This window comes from Triturus cristatus, chromosome 3_2 (genome assembly GCF_964204655.1).
Source record: "Triturus cristatus chromosome 3_2, aTriCri1.1, whole genome shotgun sequence".
Classification (NCBI taxonomy): Eukaryota; Metazoa; Chordata; class Amphibia; order Caudata; family Salamandridae; genus Triturus; species Triturus cristatus.
In genome coordinates, this window is record NC_140584.1 from 450,756,040 (window position 1) to 450,777,316 (window position 21,277).

The 21,277-nt window shown below is 42.1% G+C and overlaps 1 protein-coding gene across 1 annotated transcript in view; it reads right to left on the reverse strand.

Moving 5' to 3' along the window:
- Nucleotides 1-996: 996 nt before the first annotated feature.
- The window catches only part of OTOG (otogelin), a 1,045,291-nt gene continuing 1,025,010 nt past the window's right edge, over nucleotides 997-21,277 (reverse strand). The window contains exon 56 of the mRNA XM_085647044.1: nucleotides 997-2,173. Within this exon, the coding sequence (XP_085503170.1) occupies nucleotides 1,973-2,173 (201 nt within the window). The 3' untranslated portion in view covers nucleotides 997-1,972. The remainder of the gene's footprint in view (nucleotides 2,174-21,277) is intronic.

Genomic DNA, 21,277 nt, shown 5'->3' on the forward strand with positions numbered 1-21,277 from the left:
TTGTTTATTTCCATTTATATTGTTCTTGTTGTTCTCACAGAAATCTTTCTAACATGGCCATAATAATGTTGCATTTTCCAAAGCCCTTCCGCTAGCTCACTGTACTGCATACATTCAAAATAGTTTGCTGTTGTTCATGTAACTAGTTTGAAATGGTTATCAACAAATAACATTAGCACAGAGTGGGCAGAATAAATATTCATGTAGCTCAGGATGGGATGATTTCCAATGCAGAAACACTGTATATAAACCATTGATTTTATGCCAGAAGACTTTGTGATGCTACTAGAGATGCAGTCCATTTTCGAACGGTTTTTGCTGCTCACTTGGGACTTACAATTATTCTGATTTTGCACTTTACTCTGTATGCCCTGTTCACTGAGAGTCTTCAGGACAATGCCTTTATGCATTTGAATTTATGATTTCCATGTCACACCTTTTACATTTTTGAAATAAATATTTAACATTTATTTGAGCCCTAGAACTCAATTATTGAGTCTGTCCTTATGTAATTGACTTTAGTTTGATGTGCTGTAAGGTGCCTTATCTCAGGGGCACATTGCATAATGAAATGAAATCTCCAATTCACCCACCCATGAACGTGCTGTTTAGCTAATAATTTGAGGTGTAAAATGTGAGGGTTCCCCTGCTACCTACAGTGACACTAATGTCTCCAATATAACATAATACATGAAAGAAATAAAACAGATTTCCAGTAAACTCCAGTAAATTTCTCTGAAAGGAACAATAACAGGTTATTTATTAATTAGAATAAAAGTTCTAAAACGTTTTAAATATTTTTGGGGAAATCACTGTTAAATAGTCTGACATTGTTTTAACAGTATTATTGTTCGTGTTTTTTTTTACTGTAAGCACAAGTGACAAGCCAAAATAGTAAATTGGAAAAATACATGGCAGTCATCCTCTTTAATGGTACGGTTTATAGTCTCAAGAAAATGAACACAAATTACAATCAGGTTGTAACAAAATACAAAAATGGGTTTCGCAAATGACGTCTATTTCCATGAAATGATGAGGTGTGCCATTCAGTTTGTGTGTACTATTCTAAAAATAAATATAAGTCTATTTCCTAAAATTGTGAGACCTTTCTAAGTACTATAGCAAAAATCTAGATTATCGTGTACAAGTTATGTTTGGTTTCAGCATCTGTTCAGTGATGGGAATGATCCTCCATCTTGACCCAGTGAGGAAAGGTATGATCGATAATATACTTTATTTCACAAAGAATAACACGATTTTACTTCATTCTTCAGTTCTCCTTGCCACAGTGTCCTGCTCTTCTGGCTTCATTCGGTACTCCACTACTGGCATACGACTTTATGCAATTTGAAATGTTCCACTAAGTGGTGCCAAGTCCCAGTCCAGAATACAAAATTACTCAGATAAAACATTTCCCTGATACACCCTGCGTGGTCTTAGCTGTGGGTGCATGCATGCCTCTTTGCGTTATGTGTAAATCTAAAGGCAGCAGAGTATGACTTATATGTACATATGTGTATCTGTTAAACTGTTAACATTTATCATGCAGTTGGAATTGATATTGAATACTCTGTGTTTTTCTTGCATTGATATCAAGACTATCAGAAGAACCTTATCTTAAATTAAATGAAAATAGAAGCTGAAGAGGGGCCTACTGCATTTTAATATATGATATGATACACACAAAATGGCAAAAATTAGGCAAAGTTACCGTTGCCATTGTTCTCCTTTTCACCCTAGCTGTCTCGTTTTCCTGTATACCGTTGGCACATATTTAGAAAACCAGCATTTCTGAAAACATCCAAATTATTTGTTTAGAACAATACTTGTATAAATGGCATTGACAAAATAAATGTTTATGCAATTCCTATTTCTGCTGCAACTTTATGTTCTAAAGGTGAAAAATAACGTTATCACATTTATTATAATTTACATTTTACACAAGTGCAATGTATAGTCCTTTTTCACTGTTTTATGACCACTGGCAAGAGCAGTCTGTGGGTTCTTGAATGGTGTAGTTGACCCATGTTGAGTTACTGCTGCAGTATAACTGCACAACTCGTCTTTGCAACCCAAGTTCTCTGCAACATTTGCAAAACCTGGCATATGAATTGATGTTATAGTTGTAAATGCTGGCAGATGGGCACTTCCCGTCACAGGAAACTATGTTCACCTGAAAATAAATAGAACATAAGACAATTAAACAGTTAGAATCTTAAATAAGATCTGATGCTAGAACACTGCTATGAAGTGATTACACATGTGAAATAAACTAGATTCTGTACTGGCATTTCTAATGCATTTCCAATGTGACACAGAAAACAATGAGTGGAGCATTGTAAGCGAGTCTACTTGCCCACTCCGATGGTCCAGCAGAGGACTTTGTGAATTATCAAGCGGTACCCATCAGTGTAGAAGGGATTAGTTTGACAAAAGTGCTCCTTCCTACATGGCTGGTACACTTTTTTCAAAACTTGCAATGTCGGCTGGCCGCCGTGTCATAGTAGTCTTCTGCATTTGTTTGAATTTTTGATACACACCAAAAATTGAAACGACTGGCTCAAAAATACACATTATTCAACTGCCTTGACTTATAGGGAGGATCCTTCTTGTGTGTGGATGCCATGTCTTTATTTTCCTTTTTCCTACTACTGTGCCTATTATGTAGGTCAAGGGCAGAAAAAACAGTGTTGGAAGTTCTGCTCTAAGTAGACTGGGGTTTCTGATATATTCATTAGACAGCAGACTTGTGGTGTACAGGCTTGTTTCAGGTTGATTCTATTGATGGACCCACCTGAGGCAGACTCTAATTGAGGAGTGGAAATTGCGGGCTTGGCAGGAAGTAAGAACCAATGATTTGCAGAAGTTCCCAGATTCCGCCAAACCCTAAATTAACCACTGAATCAGGTTCTTATCTTCTCAACCACAAACCTATGTTAATATGATGAATTTCTGTTGTGAAATATGTCAGACAAGAAGTGGGTGTCTCTTTGTAGATATGAGGTGAATTGGTCATTTCCAATTTTTCATATTATTGCTGTGATACAATCTAATCTCCCAATTCCAAATAAAAGCAAACCTATAATATAGGTGGGATTATAGTGAATCTGCTGAGTGCCTTATATAAGGAGAAAGGATAGTCAATAATAGGGGCAAAGTAGTTAACTATACAAACCAAAGCCATGAATATTATAAGGTGACAAGTTTTTCCAATCAACATTGCCTTTCCATCACTGGGGATAGAATAATAACTATCCTGAATAACAGACGTGTTTTTCAAAAGCACTTCTACAATCTCATGAAATGTAAGTTTCCTGCGCTAGACTAAGATCAGCTTCTCTTCTGTGTATAGTACGTAAAATGACTTAAATCAGTCACATTCACCAAAAGAAAGTTAAGATCTACACCAGCAGTTTATATATTATACAAATAGTAAAACACATTGTTGTGTGACACTACTGTACTTTTTCTTCAATATCATGCATGTACACCAGATCACTGACCTGAACTTTCCCACCCTTGTTACAGAGTCTGAAGATACTTGCCCTCTAGATTAGACAGCAACTACCACTCCATTGGTTCACTCCATCTGAAACTATTTGCTCTTTTCTATGAATTCCCAAATGTTCATGAACCCAAACCACCATAACCACAAATCTGGAGAGCTCTGTCATTGAGAACATATTAAGCTCTCCACCACCACTCAATTTCCATGCTTAACAGAGAATCTGTCCGCAAAAGATGGCCTGTCCCAGGCTGAATACGCTAACAGTGTTAACCATATATAGGTATTTGAACGTAGCAAAGATTGACCTGACCTCCTACTCAAAATAAAAAAGTTGGAAAATAGAAAAAAGACAAATTACATGACAGCAGTTAAGCAATGGAGAAAAAAGAGAAGGAAAATTAATAGTCTCAGCAGCTTGAGATCTCCTTTAGATACTGTGCACTTTATATACTTCTGGAAAGTCCTTAAACCAGTGATTCCTAATCTGTGGGTGTTCAGTACTTCTCAAGCCATTCGCTACAGTTCAGAAAATGAAATGATATTAACAGATTAATAATATACGTATCATAAAAATGTCGAAATTTTTGAAATACTCTAAATGTGATTTTGGAATCCTTACATGGACTTGTGGGAGCAGTGCAAATACAGCAAATCGAATCTAGAATGAACTATTAGTGGCCTCATTTGAAGCACTGGTATACACCAAAACAAATGCATGAATTTTCGGCATAAAGTCAAAATGATATGCTCGCAGATTGCTATGTCTTTTTGAAAAAAATTTTTTTTTGAAACTCTCCAACCTTGAAATTTAATATTCCATAATGTATGCATTTGTTTGATATATACTTGTTTCAGTATCAATGTGTTTGAGTTTCAAATCATAGAAATTGCTTATAGTGGGGGTCGCCGGCATCCAATAATGATTTAATGGTAGTCCCTAGAAGACAAAAGAACTATTGTCAAGGAGTATAACTCGCATAACATTGTGACCTTGCAACTCAGTCTGTTTCAATTCAGCTATCAGGACCCACACTACACTTCACATTAATGGAAATATTAGAAACTAAAACCTGACTGATAAAAATATGCTCCTTTTTTTGCAATGGTCATATTATGTCATTTTTGCTGTGATCTTAAAGCAAAATAAGTCACCCAGCCTTAGTACTTGCTTTGGCAGTGAACAGGGAACCCAATACATGCAATTACCCACAGGTCAAGTCCTTCACATTCGGCCCTAGCAGGCGTGTAAGTTTTTCGAATTAGCATTTTGTGCATTAATTAATGGTGATTTTACACATCGTTTAACATATATCAACTGAATTAATATAATTACAATTGAAAAAGATTTCTTATTATGATGCATAGAAGTGTTTTCATTAATATGTTTTAGTTATGTCACATTTCTGTCTTAAAAGACATTTTGAACAAGATGGATACCATTTACTGCTGCTCCCCTCCCCATGCATGTCCACTTCTCATAGACTCCACAGCACACAGTTCAACTGAGGTCATATTCGTTTATTTTCATTGCTTTATTTACAATGAATATTCCATGGTGCGGATGTAAGGTTACAGAAAGTATCCATATTTACCGTCCCTTCACTGGGCCTAATCATTAAGAGAAAGTCTTATTGTGAAATGTTTCATATTTGTTTGAGCATCTCCGGATGGCATTAGCATGGAAGGTGTTGAATAATTATTCAAAGAACTTGGAGGATGCATATGTGTTAAGGTTATGATGTTTATTATTCTTGTGTTCATATTTGCTTAGGAAATTATACTTTCACTCACACCACAATGTAAAGTAATGTGCATAAGAACGCCATGATGTTTTGGGTGATAGAGGTGACTTTCCTATTCTACTAGGGATGCTGCCAAATTATTTCTGATTTTGCTACTAAGACTTAAGGGGGGATATTCTCAAGAATGTGTGATAATTATCGCAAAATTAGCTTAGCGCAACTTTACACATTGCCGTCTATCGCGGGAAAATAACACCAAATCGCGATACAAAATTCAGCGATAACCAGCGACGCGCCTGCAATTCCCATGCGTCATACGAGAAAAGGCACTATAAAAGCAGAACAAAAATAAATAAACTGCGTAGCACCATGGATGCACCCGGACCAAGTGCAGAGGACAACGCGAACCCCACAAGCCCCACAGATGACCAGCAAGGAACCTTGGGGTCGGGGAAGGCCAAGGAGAAGAGGAAGACGCGGTTCGGTCCGCATGAAAACAGGATCATCGTTACGGAGGTGAACGAACACTACCACCAACTGTTCGTCACCTCCAACGTATCATTGGCAATGAAGACAAAAATATGGCAGACCATCTTCCACCATGTGAATGCAGTTGCAGCGTTGAGAAGGACAATGGAAGAGGTCAAGAGGCGCTGGAATGATGTGAAGGGCAAAACCAAGAAGAAACTCGATGCCAACATGAAAGCAACAACGCAGATTGGAGGTGGGGGTGCAGCGGCACACCAGGAGCTGGATGACATGAAGAAAATGGTGGCCACAGTCAGGAGTTGGGGATCCGGACAATGCTCAACATGACCTGACACAACATCAACAGGGTGAGTACCGACCAGGGACTGGGGGGACGGGGGGAGATGAGCACAATGGCACACTTGCACAAGTGAGTAGAGCACACTGCACACGCACAATGACTCTGGATCATGTCCCTGATCCCCTGGGCACACTGCAGCACACATACAAACAGCAAGTAGGCCCTCGTCCACTATGGGCACAAAGGGGTTCCTTCCCACACAGCACCAATCTCACAACCAACCCATGCACACGTGTTAAAACCAGCAAAGCTGCATGTCTGTGAGCCACACCCACATTGCAAGTGACACTGCATGACGAATAGCATGGCTGCAGTCTGATTATCATGACATGGTGCACGCAAAACACTGAGGTGGCTGAGTGTGAAACACATCTGGAAAGGAGCACGTCACACTCTGACACATCCACGTGCACAAACAACCCCTGACGTCAACAACACATCTGCGGATAAACCATGCCCAAGAGTCCAAAATACGAACAAGAGCCAAAATTAACAAAGTCTGCAACATTTCAGCACTGTAGAAGCACCGAAGTCAAAGGCACACCGCCTCAAAGGGATAAGAGGCGGCAAAATCACAGCTGCAGGGGCGACTCTCCCAGAATGCAGCACACACACACATAGCACTAACAGCACATCAACATTGACGACAATGTGGTACAAAGTGCAACACTTTTACTACAGAAAAGAGGACACAACTGTTTCCGCTTGTGCGTAGAAACTGGCAAATCACATCTGGCATAGCAGGAAACTGTGAGATGAAAATGTATGTGTACAACCTCACATCCGTGATGTAGTTCAAATGTCCACTGTCCCGCATCAAATAGTTAGCTCCTCCCAAACAGTCACAATGTACATTGTCATGCAGTCTGTATGTAAACTTGAACAATGCGTAAACATATATGTTAGCACAATGTTAAAATGCATCTCTCCTTCACATTGCAGAGGGCCAATCAACACCTCATCAGTGATAATGAAGAGGACCTCCACACCTTCGACACAGACGCCCTACACAGCTCATGGACATCTTAGGCGACCCACCTCCAGGAGCACGACAGCGCAGCTGCATCAAGGAGACCCCACCCCCTGCACAGACCACACAGCAGGAAGCACCCACCACCACAGTTGGCTCCCAGCACCTCACCGAAGCACACATCGCATTTCAAGGCCAGGTGTTAGACTGCCAGAAGGAGGTGGCTGAACAGGTGCGGGTAGAGTTCGACCTCATGGCAGCCGAACTAGATCACATACGTAGGTGTCTAATTACCACCAGGGACCACTTACACTAACCAACGGACACCCACACTGCGACAGAGCCACACGCATTTGCACATTTCCAGTACTGAACCACGCCCAGAGCCCTGGGATAATCATTCACACCCCTACGCTGGACTTGGGTACGCCGGCCCAGTCCACTCCTCTTACATATAAAGGGCAGGACAACAATTTCCAAGGTCTTACCCACTGCCTGAGATTACATGGTTGCATCTGCTGTACACAGCACAATGTAATGTGGTAGGGCCCGGGGCCATCATGCATACGTAATGAGGACACGGACACACTTTGATAGTTAGTTGAACTGGCTACGGGCACGTGCGCCCGGCCACTTTTTATTACCAGGGTCACCTGACCAGTGATGCCTTTGCTGGATGGGTGTGGGGTGGGTGTGTGCCTACCCTCAGGGAGTGGTTGGTGCTGGCAACAACTTGAACAGTGATCACTATTAAAGCGGAAACAGAAAACACCAACATAACACAAACAACTGCGAAGCATCATGGTTGTAGCTGGAACAAGGACAGAGGTCACCCAATATTCAATCAGAGGGGTCTGTGAGTTGCAGTGCACTGAGGTAGGGGCACCAGAGCTGAGAGTGCTCATGTGAAGAAATTGTCTAGGATTGTGTCCCTTCGGGATATTCCTGCTGCAGCTGCAGTGGGGTGTGTTACATCTGCCCCATCTTCCTCATCATCGTCCCAGGTCTTCCCCACTTCCTGAGGTAACATTGTTGCGTTAGCTGCCCACAGCACAAAACTCAATCAGAAAGGGTCCATGAGTGGTGGTGCACTGAGTTAGTGGCACCTGAAGAGCTGAGCAGGGTATCAAGCTGATGATGGCATCCAAGACAGGTATGAGCAACTCTGATAGTCTGGCTGCAAGACTCATTCGACTCTGGCAGTTGTTGGTTGGAGGTGGTTCTGGCGGTGGTGGCGTGTGCAGCCAGCGGTGTTGCGTCGTCAGGGCAGGTCAGGACTCGATTTGATGTGTGAGCCCTGGTGGACCGTAGTTGAGGCCGGAGGCAGCGATCAGCGCAAGGCCACAGACACAGGGTGTTGATGACCCCCAGGCCATCGACTCAGAGGCCATCCAATATTCAATCAGACAGGGTCCATGACATGAGCTGCACAGAGTTAGTGGCCCCAGATGCACTTCGGCCAGCACAGGCACACCGCCACGGTGACTTGCGGTGCACTAAGGTAGGGCCACGAGAGCTGAGGGGGTCCTTGTCGATGACGAAGGTGAATGTCGTGGAGTGTTTCGGGGGACAGTGGAAGGTGTTCTTCTAGGGCATGATGCAGAGGGCAAAATCAAGCAGAAACAGGCAATATGGAGGAGATAAATGCTACAGACTAATTTTTAACACCAAGACAGTATCAGCTACATGATGATGAAGACAACCCCCAGGCCATATACTCAGACGCCACCAAAGTTCAACCAGAGAGTGTCCATGAATTTCGGGGCACAGAGTTAGTGGCACCAGAGCTGAAAGGGGATGCAGTCTGCTATGAGGCCTGTCCAATGGTATAAACTCTGCCATAAAGAAATCAAGACATGTGTGACCTACTTGACCGCAGTGTAGGCCAGAGGCAGCGGTCAGCAGGGGCCCACAGACACGTGTCGTTGGCTTGCGATGCACAGTTAGTGGCACCAGAGCAGTTGTCGGTGGTGTTCGATCACCTCCATAACAATGATCCTTTTTTCCTCCGGACTGAACCGCATCTTCCTCTTACTCATCTCTTTGCGTACAATGATATGAACTCGGCCCTTGAAAAATCAAGACTCAGTTCCAAATGTGTGACCTACTGGACCGCAGTGTAGGCCGAAGGCAGTAGTCAGCAAGGGACCACAGACACAAGACACGTGTCATTGGAATGCTATGCACAGAGTTGGTGGCACCACATCGAAGGGAGTACAGTAATATCAAACGTCCCATTAATATATGAACTCGGCCATTATGATATCAAGACTCAGTCCCAAATGTGGGACCTACTAGACAGTAGTGTAGGCCAGAGGCAGCAGTGGAGTACGTCAACGAGAAAGGAGTGCTGGGGGCCTGTGTCGCGGGGGCCAGCGATGGTCTGAGAGGCTGCCAAGGTCGCGGGCCTCAGACTGGGAGCTTGCACCGGCACGTGGTGGGCCCTCTTTGACACACGCCGGTGTCGGCAGGTGAGCAGTGAGGCCTGGGTGCACAGGGGCGGCCAAGACGGGTCTGGGGACCAGCAGCCTGGGGTGCAGCAGGAGCACAGGATCGCAGGCACCACCGCTCGTGGCATCGGCCTCGTGGCGGGGTGAGAGGTGCCGCCCTGGCAGACATGTTGGCCATTCCGTAAGAGAACCACGCCCAGAGGAACGTGCTTTTCATTCACACCCCTACGCTAGCCTGGCGTACGCTGGGCCAGTCCACTCCGCTCACGCTTACAAGGGGGGACGTAACAAGCTACATTTCCACGATCTTCCCCACTGGCTGAGGTAACATGGTTGCATCCACTGTCCACTACACTCAAAACAGCAGCAGTGTATGTCAACATGGAAATGTCTGTGGTCTGCATACTCAAGTGTCCAGCACATCCACGCCACACTTGGCATTGTGTACATTCTCATTCATGGGTCACTTGCCTCCTTCGCACATGCCTGGTTTCCACCTCTCCCCACATTCTGCTATTGTGTGGCTGAGGTGCCATGCCGTTGATGGCTTGTGTACATGGCTAGCCCAGGTTACCACATTAAGTTGTGTTATCGTGTCTGGTATGTGGGCATGTTGTTTGTCATTTTGTATGTGATTTTGTAATGGGTGCATTCTCAGAGTTAGGAGTTGTATGTTGGTGGAGTTGAATTGTGTGGTGTGTTCAGTTGGTACTTACTGACGAGTATTGCATTTCCATATATGCCAGCCTCAAAGTGCTGGTTGATGATGGACTGTTGGAAGATGAAGGAATCATGCACACTGCCTGTGTAGTTGGCGACGACATTGGTGAAGAGTCCCCGGTGGTCCACTATTGCCTGCACATTGATGGAATGCTTCCTGTTGAGGTAATTGTGTGCATTGGCGGCAGGGGGCACAAGGAGTACAAGTGCGCAGTCGATTGCCCCCAACACGTGCGGGAAGCCAGCTATGGCGTAGTTTCCTTTCTTGGTCTCCATCTGTTCATGCGCAGTGTGTGGGAAGTAAAGGTGCTGGTGTACCAAGCTGATGATGGCATCCAAGACACGTGTGAGGAACTTGGATAGGGCTGGCTGTGAGACTCCTCTGACTCTGGCAGTTGTTGGTTGGAAGGTCCCAGAGGCCAACAGGTGCAGCACAACCAGCAGCTTTGTCTGCGGAGGGATGTTGGTTGTCCACTGTGTTGGTACCGTCAGCCTGTGGGCAATGTGGGTGAGGATGGTTGTCCTTTCGAGCCTGTAGTGCGCTGGTGTTAAGTCTGTGCGGCTGGTGCATTTCTGAAGGTCCGCTTTCTGTGTCCGCGCTGCCTCTGTGGTAGTCTGGGGAGGGGGTGGGGGGATAAAGGGGGTGGGGGGCCTGGGGTGGTGGCGGTGGGTGTTGTGGCCCTCTTGGGGCTCCAAGTTTCATGATCAGTAGCTCCATGGCATCTGTTGTTCTTCTGGTGTGGCTGTGGGCTGGGCTCCCATTTCTGGTGCAGGTTATCGTCTGGCTTAATACCAGGAAAGAGCAGGTGTTAATTCCCTGCTGCTAACGCGCCTTATCGCATGTTTTGTGATCTCATCACCGATCTGGTTGGTCGTTGAGAATGTTGCGATGGGGTGTTGTTGCGGCACGGGAACGCCTACTCTGCATCTCATTAGCGTTAGTTGTCGGTGTCATCCGTGGCGATGTATTTTGCAGCTGCTATCACAGGAAACTGGCGATATCGGCTGTTAGTACCATCTTGTGACTAGGGCGATAAATCTATTGCCACTTTGGCTGCAATAAAGTGAGATAAGTCCTTGAGAATATGCACCAAAATATTTTCTGATTTGGCATTTGGGAGAAATTGGGTTCTTGGTTGACTGGGGTGTGAGCCCTGGTCAAGCAACAGCTACAATCCCTTGCAGGGTGAACCACAAAAAGTCACTAAATAAACCTGTGCTTAACCCTGGGTAGCTGGGCACAAAAATAAGTCAGGCTTAACTTAGAGGCAATGTGTAAAGTATGTATGCAGTACACAAACAGCAATAAAGTGAAAACACAACACAAGAAAAATACCAAACCAATAATAAAAATAGAGTACATTTTAATACATTATTTGACACCAAAATTACAAAAATCCAATCAGATGAACCAGAGTTATGAATTTCAAAAGTTTTTAGTAGAAACTAGTGCCTAAAAGATCAAAGCTCCAACCAGGGACATCTAGTTACTCGAGGCCGGGTCAAAGTAAAAAAATATGTCCAACCACGATGGAGCATAGTTCAGGTAAGGAAAGTGGATTAGCCCCGGTCAGCAATTACATTCGTACTTAGAAGAAATTCAGAGAAAAAGTGTATGAGAAGGTAGAGTTCATCCGGGCAAGGCTGCTGGAGGTGTCTAAGGAGGGAGCGTCATCGGATAGCCTTAGGCCTAAGCCGCGGTGAAGATTTCTATGTTTGAACTTGGTCTCAGAAATGGAAGTAAAAAATCTCCAGCGGGACGAGGCAGGGGGCGGTAGCCGAAGACTATTCCACGAGGCCGGATACCCCTTTGGTGAAGGAACACTGAAAAAGATTTACTGCTGGGGAGAAAAAATCAGTGGGAGAAGCTGCTAAGTCAATCTGAATGGCAATGTACCTCGGACACATTGGTGACCAGGTTGGTCCTAAATCAGTGGGAGAAGCTGCTAAGTCAATCTGAATGGCAATGTACCTCGGACACATTGGTGACCAGGTTGGTCCCGGTCTCCTCCTGGATCTCACAACACTTCTGAGTCAAAATTTGTCTAAGTCCACTGTTTTGGATTTTGGCTCTCTGGGCACCTTTATTACCACTTCCAAGGGTCCAGGACTGGAGGGGCACCACTTGGGTGGGCAGGTCTCACTCAGGCTGGGTCCAGGTTCAAGACAGCGGAAGTCTTTTGTGTCCCTTTGGCACTGAACAGGAGGCCAGCAAACTTGCCCTTGTAAGTCACTCTGGAGGTCCTGGCACAGATGAAGATCCAGTCCTTGTACTCAGGCAGAGGGTGGCAGAATAGCAGGGCAACAGGGGATCAATCCAGCAGGGCAGCAGTCCTTCAGAGCAGCAGTCCAACAGAGTGGCAGTCCTCCCAACAGCACAACAGTTCTTCTTCCTGGCAGAGTATGCACAGGTCCAATAGTGTACTGAAGAGTTGGTATTTGAGGTCCTACATTTATACCCTAGTGTCCTGGTTGTGGAAGGTGGGAGAAGCTTCAAGACAGCGTCTTTGAAGTGCTAGATATTTCCCTCCTATCCTACCCTGGCTCCAAGCTGGCTGCAGCAACAATATAGGGTCATTAGGCCCTTTGAGTGACGGCAGAGCACAGGCTATTCAGCTGTAAGTGGGACTGTACTCAGCTGCGGCCCCCATCCTTCCAGCCGATGGCCCATTCAGGCATACCTAATGCTTCTATTGTGTGACTGTCTGGGAGAAATTCACCAAGTCTAACTGTCAGCTATACCCAGTTATGTGACCCAAGATGGATGCAGACACAAAGGACTAAGGGCAGGAACATGGCCATTTTCGGAAAAAACTACCATGTTAAAAATGTTAATGAAAAATCTGACCTTAACATTAAAGAGGGTTTATCATCACAATTTCATAGATACCAAACATGACATAGCTACTTACTCCCAATTGAAAATTACAACTTATGAAATGCAATAGGGAATCCCCAAAGTTCAGCCCCACAGTAGTGAAAAATGAATCTAGTGGTTTTTCACTACCAGATCATGTAAAACTTAAATATACATGCCCAACCTTTTAATTACACAGCACCCTGCCCTATGGGCTACCTAGGGCCTACCTTAGGGGTGTTGTGTATATAATAAAAGGGATGTTTTAGGCTTGACAAGGGGGTTTTAATGCCAAGTCGACATGACGGTTTAAAACTGCATTCAGGCCGCAGTGGCAGGCCTGAGACATGCTTTAAGGTGCTTACTAAGTGGGTGGCACAATAATTTCTGGAGGCCCAAGGGTAGCATTTAATTTAAAGACCCTTGGTATATGGTATACCCATCTACAAGAGACATACAAGTAAACTGAATATGCCAATTCGGTATAAACCAACTTAACCATGTTTTGGGGAGAGAGCACAAGCACTTTAGCACTTGTTAGCAGTGGTAAAGTGCACAGAGTCCTAAGGCCAACAAAAACAAATTTAGCAAAAAAGTGAAGGGTAAAGGCAAAATGTTTGGGCGTTACCCTGCATAGAGGCCCAGGTCCAACAGTATTAGCTTTTAACTTTTGCATTTGAGAGCCTTCATGGCATTGACTCTTTAAAGCTTGATTTTTTGTGATAAAACCCTTTACATTTTCATTAATCTCGTACTCATTTATTGAGTGAAGCCTATTAGTTAATGAGCTGTTTTATTCCGCTAATTTGAGATTCGGGGAGGTGCTTTATCGCAGGGGCCCAGTGATTCATGAAATTAAGGTCCACCACTATCTCCGATCTAGTGAACTGGGTGAGATAAAGGTATGAGGAATGAGGTCAATTTTGGGGTATCCAGATTTTGGGGTAAACCTTTGTTGGTCCTTATTTAGTTATTTGTAAGTATCTCCACTGCTTATCTGACATCCCCGTCTTCATGATCACCAACACATTATAGCTCCTAAGTACTTCATTTGTGATTCTAAACTTCAGCACTTCCTATACTTTACACTTGCTAAGTGGCAACACCTTCAATTTGCATAACTCTTTCTTCCATCAAACCTGTATAGTTGTATAAATCATCAGATTTATTAACAATAGTGTTCACCTACTAGCTTTAGTTTACTAGAGCCTTGGGTGGCATGTGCCTTATTATTTGTTCTGCTTTGAAAACGAAAGCCAGGATTTCATGTAGAGTTAGATTCCCATGTTTTAGTTAACCCAGGTGATATATTTCTTTATGGATACAGACACAGACAAAGCTGAGAAAAATAACTAAATTCTTTACTTTTCTTAAGTGTTTAAGAACTCATACCAGACACTTTCTTGAGGAAATCAAATCTACAAATCAGTGGTGCTGTATGTGCCCTGTTAGATGCCATCCATGGGGCATTATTCAAGCTGGCAATGCTTTCAAAGTTAATGGCAATTAAAACCCACATAGAAACTAATTGATATTCACCCCCCAGTGAGCAGTCTGGTTTATTTTGTAGACTAATATTATGCCATAAATGTGAACACTTCCCTGAAGTCATACCCCCTCATCCACCTGGGTGGAGATTTCAGTCTGTTGTGCCAGAAGAGCTTTTCTAAATTAGAAATGTTAATAACAAAACTGTCAATATATATATATATATATTTTTTTTTTTGCAGAGTGTTATATAGCGCAAACTTGACCCAAATCCAATCAGGTATCAGAGCGCTTTACATAGCACCAGTTACGTTACATGAGGACACACATTCATATTTTTTGTTAGGCCCGGGGAGATTAAGTGATTTACCCAGAATCACAGGATGTTCAGCATCATTACTGAGACTCAAACGCAGTTCCCCAGGTCCGAGGTCGAGCGCCCTAGCCGTTAGGCCAACTCCTCTCAAATATATTGATTGAGAGGGAAATTATTTCCAGCTCCTGACTGATACACCTTTTGTATGCCAACCTTCTCAATTTCACTTTTCTTTACCAAAGTTATATGGTCCAGTTGTTTCTAATACCACCATTCTCGTTTGATTCGTTCTCACCCACAGAATTCTGATTGGGCTAATCTTCACAAATTTCACTATTTTCCTATGCTCTCTTTTCTGAGTTAGGGTTGATGGGTCATGTCACAAATATTTGACGCAATTTTGTTTTTCAGATCTGACGGTGGGATCAAGGGTAGAGGACTCTTCCACCCTGCTCTGTCTAACCAGTAACTGATATCTTACAAATGCTATTTTTATTGATGTAGCAAAATGTAGAATTTACCTATAGGTGCTTTTTAAGAAAGTTCCTTTGTAGAAAAACGAATTCTAGCCTCCACGTTTATAATTTATTTCAGAAATCAGCCTTACAAAATCTACAGACGCAAGATTTGAAAAAACATTATAGGTAAAAGTAACAAAGTTTCAGGACACTTCTCTATTACGGTTAGAAAGTAGAAGACAAAACAGGAACTTCAAGAGCAGTCAAGCAAAAATGGAAATATTTATTCAGTAGGTACATAAGGTATGCATACTATTTTAACCTACCAAAGTGAGAAAATTCTCGGAAGATTACCTCCTACTCTGTGCAGAAATATGTGGTGAATATATTCTGGTTTTCTTACATGATCATTTTCAGATGAAAGTGCATTTAATAGTTAGAGCCTGATGCAATGTAAGTTATTGTATGAGTGTCAGTCTGCACATGTCTTGACTACCCAATATCACACCATTATTTCTTTCTATTCTGGAGGATGGCGTTGGTGCACCTTTGTATTAACATGTATCAAGTGGGATTATTGAGCTGTGCCCTGGCTGCTCTGGGTTATCACCAGTGTAAATGGCAGATACCACATAAGGTGCCTATTCACAATATATCTAGAAAGGTTTATTTGATTCAATTTGACTCTTTCAGCAGGGCCAGCTTAGGTATCAATACTGAAGCCTCAGGGATGCCCACACTGTTGTGGGCAGTGCTCAAACTAGTGCTGCTCACACACATTTGCTTCCTGGCCCACGGACGGTGCAGATCCCCTTGATAAACTGACCACCTGCAGACTTTTGGGTACCAAAAGCATTAGAAATTGGTGAGCAGCAAGTAGGGTGGCCACTACTCACCTCACACCATGAATTCAGAATTCAATCAGCCTCCGAACAAGGCTCCCAGTGGTCATCTTTGGCACTGTGGTCTTTACCTTTTAAAGAACTGTGAATTTGGCATTGCACAATTTTCTAAATATAACGTTTTATGGCACATTAGACCCTGCACTAAGATCCTGGCTTTGCATAATACTTTGAACCTGACACAATTCCCTACTTTGAACTTGGCATCATTTGAACGAGTTTTCAATTGACTTTCAAAAATGGGATTAAAATTGACATGGAACTTTGATCAATGTCACAAGATTCATAACACCTAATGAGGCAGGTGTCTTCACCATGGTTTTGTAGACTCTATGTTTATCACTTTGAAGTTGGGATCGAAATTTAATTTGCACTGCAAATGGACCATGATTACAATGCAGGTCTGATTCATAGAAAAAAATGAGATTTAGGGTCATGATTTTGCATGTGGTGCATTCAGCATTTGTTAAGCGATTTTAAGTGGATGGAGTTGTTTTGTTTCTTTCTGGAAAAGGTAAAGTGATGTACCACTTTGATAGAAGTAAAATGCTTGTTTTAATTTTGGGTAGTTGTTATATGTATGCATTTTAATAAAAAACATATTAATTGCAGTGAAAGCATGAGGTAGTTTGATTTATTCTTAGAGATGTTTGGTCATTATTTGTAATCACTTAACATGCAGAGTATTTACATTATTCCACTGAACCTTTCTTTGAGGTTGTTTTTTCAGCTTTTAATTTCTGTAGTTTCAGTTCACCTTTTATGATCACTTGGAATCATAACCCTGTCATTGTGGTGTTCAGACTTTGGGTAAAATTTGCAGTTATGCCACTGCATCAGCTTCTGATACTTTAGAATAAGAGACAAGTGAGATCTCTGTTTTTGCAATCTGTTACAGGTATAAGCTTGTTACCCTTGTTCATAAAACTCACTCTTCCTTAAAATAACTTCTATGCATGTATTCTTATTTGTAGAGGGAAGATGTGCACTGGACACTGTTATATATGACACTGCACTTCTAATTGCACAACGTTTTGCAGATCTAACTCCAGAAGATTAATAGGGAATCCATACATCTTCCACTTTCTTAATATTTCTTTTATGCATCCACAAGAGCACCTTCAAGTCCGTTTTTCATGAGTACACCAAGACATATTTCATGTAATCTTCAGTAGTGGCTAAAATTACACCATATAACAAAAATGTATTGTTTAAAACAAAACCACTTATGTGAAAAGTGTGCATGTTTAATTCTATATTTTCCTAACAAATATTTTGCATTTTTATTTTGATATCACCAGTATACAAATACATGAAAAGCTTTATAAAATAGTAATTGTGAACATAGGAAATTAATAGTGAAAGTGAATTAATTAGAGTGGATGGCTCCTTTGAAGTTAATTAAGTTCCTGGACCAACACAGCTGGGCTTCCTAGCCTGATGAGAAAAACATGCCCCCACACGCAGACCATTGTCCCTGCTCTGGTAACAGTTTTCACACCTCATTAGAGTCAAGCACTTGCTGGACAGCTGCTGAAAGGTAGTGTAAGTTAGGAATTTCAAGCAGGGAAACATCAACTTTCTAAAAGTATCTGATCCCAAACTTTTACAAAAAATCTAACCTTACCACTGATTTGGGTTTTAATAAATATGGAAATAGTGTTGTTATTTGTCTAGCTGGTACCAAACTTTAGGTAGCAGTATTAATGTTTTAATCTGTACTCTAGCTTTCTAATAGAACAGTCAGAGCCTTTCACAGTGGAAATAGCTGTGGCTTATCACTGCAAGTACATGGTCTCATTAGATTTCTGCAATTCTCACTTTTAAATACCATGCACCCTACGTTGTGGGCTGCAAGGCCTACACATGAATGTTTTATTGTTATTTTAAATGAAGTATTTGCTTTCCTGTGCATACTGGTGGATGACACAATATGTTTTGCAGTCCACGGGTGGCATTTAACTTTCCATGTCATGGGTGTAGGTCCTACACCATATACTATGACCTTAGAGGAAATTTAAACATGCCCGTGAGGGATATGCCAATTCCAAATGTTCTAGGGGTCAGAGTACATACACTGGGCAAGATTCAGCAAAGATTCAGCAAAAATGGCAGTGGCCATGCAAAAAGGGACATTTGTCAGTAACCCTGCTACTGGGATGAGCATGTGCCACCGAAAAGATCAGCATGAATAATTATGAATTCAAGAAAAATTTACTTGGCTATTTCCCCTTATTTCCTTACCATGGGTTAAAATGAAAATAGATTAATGTTGCAAGATATTTTAATATTTTTACTTCAGCCCATAACTGAATATATGTATATAAAAATCAAAAACAGTGGCACTCACAACTGTGTAGTCATAGTTAGGTTAGAGTTTCCATATGAAGACCATTGTCTCTGCTCGGGGAGCAGTTTTCACACTTTATCACGTCTAAGTACTCACTGGGACACTGCTAAAGAGCTAATGCAAATTACCCTCCAGGAGATTCAGGCAGGGAAAATGTAACGTTTTAAAAGTTACTTTTTCTTAATACATATAAAATAAATCCATCACCAACATAAAGTTGGGCTTTTAATAAATATCAAAAATAGTGTTTTAGCCTTATTTCTAGCAGGCCCCATTGCAGAGATAACATAATTAATATGTGAAAATAGCTTTTGGCTGCTAGTCACTGTAAGGATGTTACATTTAAATGTCTACACCCCCACTTTTAAATGTTGTGCACCCCGGCTTGTGGACTGCACAGTCTACATAGGGGTGACTTATTAATATGTAAAAGTAAGGTTTTCTACAGTCAAAAAGAGTATATTTTGACAAGTCAGGTTGCATTGGCTGGCCTGGAATCAAGTTTGCCTGGTCAAATTAGTGGATGGAACAATAGTTCAGTGGTTCACAGGTGACATTCAACCTGGGTGTATTATGGGCGCCATATACTATAGCTTGGTAGGAAAGTTAAATATACCAATTAGGAGTTAGCCAGTTTGTACATGTTTTAAGGGCCTGGGCACAGACACTGGGGAATGGTTAGCAGAGTCAAATAACCAGCAGCATCAGTCCACAAATCATGTGGGTGATACACAAAATGACTAAGAGGCACTTTCTCTCAGACTGATTTGCATGAACTTTTCAAGGTCAGTCAGCTACTGACTCAAGAGTTTGATGATTCATGGATCACTTCTGAATCAAATGTTTCCTGCTAATAAAAAACAAAGGCAAATACTTTAAGTATCTGATTACATGCAAAGACTACACCCTTGATCCTGACCCCTCTTGCAAACGTCCACAGGCTGTGAACTGTAGGAGTAGGCTACAGGTGGTGGGGAGGAGCAGGATCAGAATGCAGGCAAAGATTTGCACCCACATTTTGCAGCACACAGAAAAAGCCATATGCAGTGAGGCTAACTGCAAAGGGTGGTACAAAGAGCCTGGTCACAAGCCAGGTCGTGTGCTGGACCCCACTATTTATTGCCAAAGGCTGTGCACAGCAGAGTTGGCTGATGGTAGAGGGTTGGGTTGAGTGTCTTGATGCAAGCCATGCCATCCACTCCAACCCTTCTGTGCACGGTCTTTGGCCACACACAGTGGGGGTTTGCTGATGGCAGGGGATAGAGCACAGGGCTCGGCTCCTGTGGATGATTCTGTACCAAATTTGGCAATCGGAGAGCATCATCAGCTAAGGTATGGCATGGCAATTTTTGTGAATAGGGATAAGTTAAATGGGTGAAAAAGATTTTTTATTTTTGCTCCCATAGGAATTTTTGTTCATGTGTATATCACTGTTGAAAGGACGTAAGCAAGGCTTGGCACAAAACGATATCCCTACGCAGAAAGTGGGCTTTAGTGGTTTGAAGTAAATACCTTCAGTAGTTCTCAGGATATAATCATTGATAGAGTGTGCTTGGTGGGCTTTAAAGGCTTAACAATGTTGTATAACTTGCCTGTTTTTCTCCAAAGAGGTCCATGGGCAAACTCTAGAATATACAGGCCCTGACAACAATGACTGGCTGACAATAATAGTTATATTACTATTGCAGCAAACATTGCAGGATGAGGGGCATGGTCCTCAAGTTCCCAAAAATTAATTAAAGTGAATGCCATCCATGACCACCATCTTAAGTGTATCAAGCCCAAAGCCTAGTTTTCAGAGCCATGGTTCACAGATGCCACTTTAGAGTGTTACATTTGTGGCCCAGAAAGCGAGTCCACGGCCTACAGAAATATTCGGGGGGGGGGGAGGGGCATTTTAAATTACAAAAATATCTTTATCTATGTAGAAATGGTGTCCCTGGACCTCATTCACATTCTTTGGATTTATTCATACTTAACTCAATATTTTTTTCTAATGTGCCAAGTTTGCAGGTCACCTCATGAGGATGTGGACCTGGCATGCCTTGCAACAGTATTTTCTGATAGAACTGTAGATGTGTATTGAATATTTTACATTTTAAAAACCAGCCTCAGATTCTGATTTATTTCCAATTCACGTAACCTTGATCTATAAGAAAAAGTGCAAGTTACTTGGCAAAAAATACATCATTTTGTGAGAAGCAGAAGACCTATAAAATATTTTTTAACTAAAAAACAAAAGTAAAAGTCACATTATAGTTAGGTGTTGAAATGTTATAAAATGTTATAAGAATTAACATTTAAAAACAAAAAATAACAGAACTGTGCTAGTTATAATTTACTGAGCTAACTATAATTGTCGCCCCCATAATGAGTTGCTTATGACCTCTCATATTACATCACTCAAGGCATGTTAAATGGTATCAGTGATGATGTTAGACTTCACATCCTTGGTGTGGTATTCACCCAAACTTTTTGCCTTCAATCATCTGGTTTGCTGAATTAGTTTTTGTTTGCTTTAGGACTTTGCACTCTTTACCACTGCTAACCAGTGCTAAATGGTACATTTGGCATACACCTAATTGGTACATTAAATTTACTTGTAAGTCGCTAGCAAATAGTACTACATACACCCAGGGTCTGCTAAATAAATGCTACTAGTAGTTTCATGCCTGTCACTGAAGTAT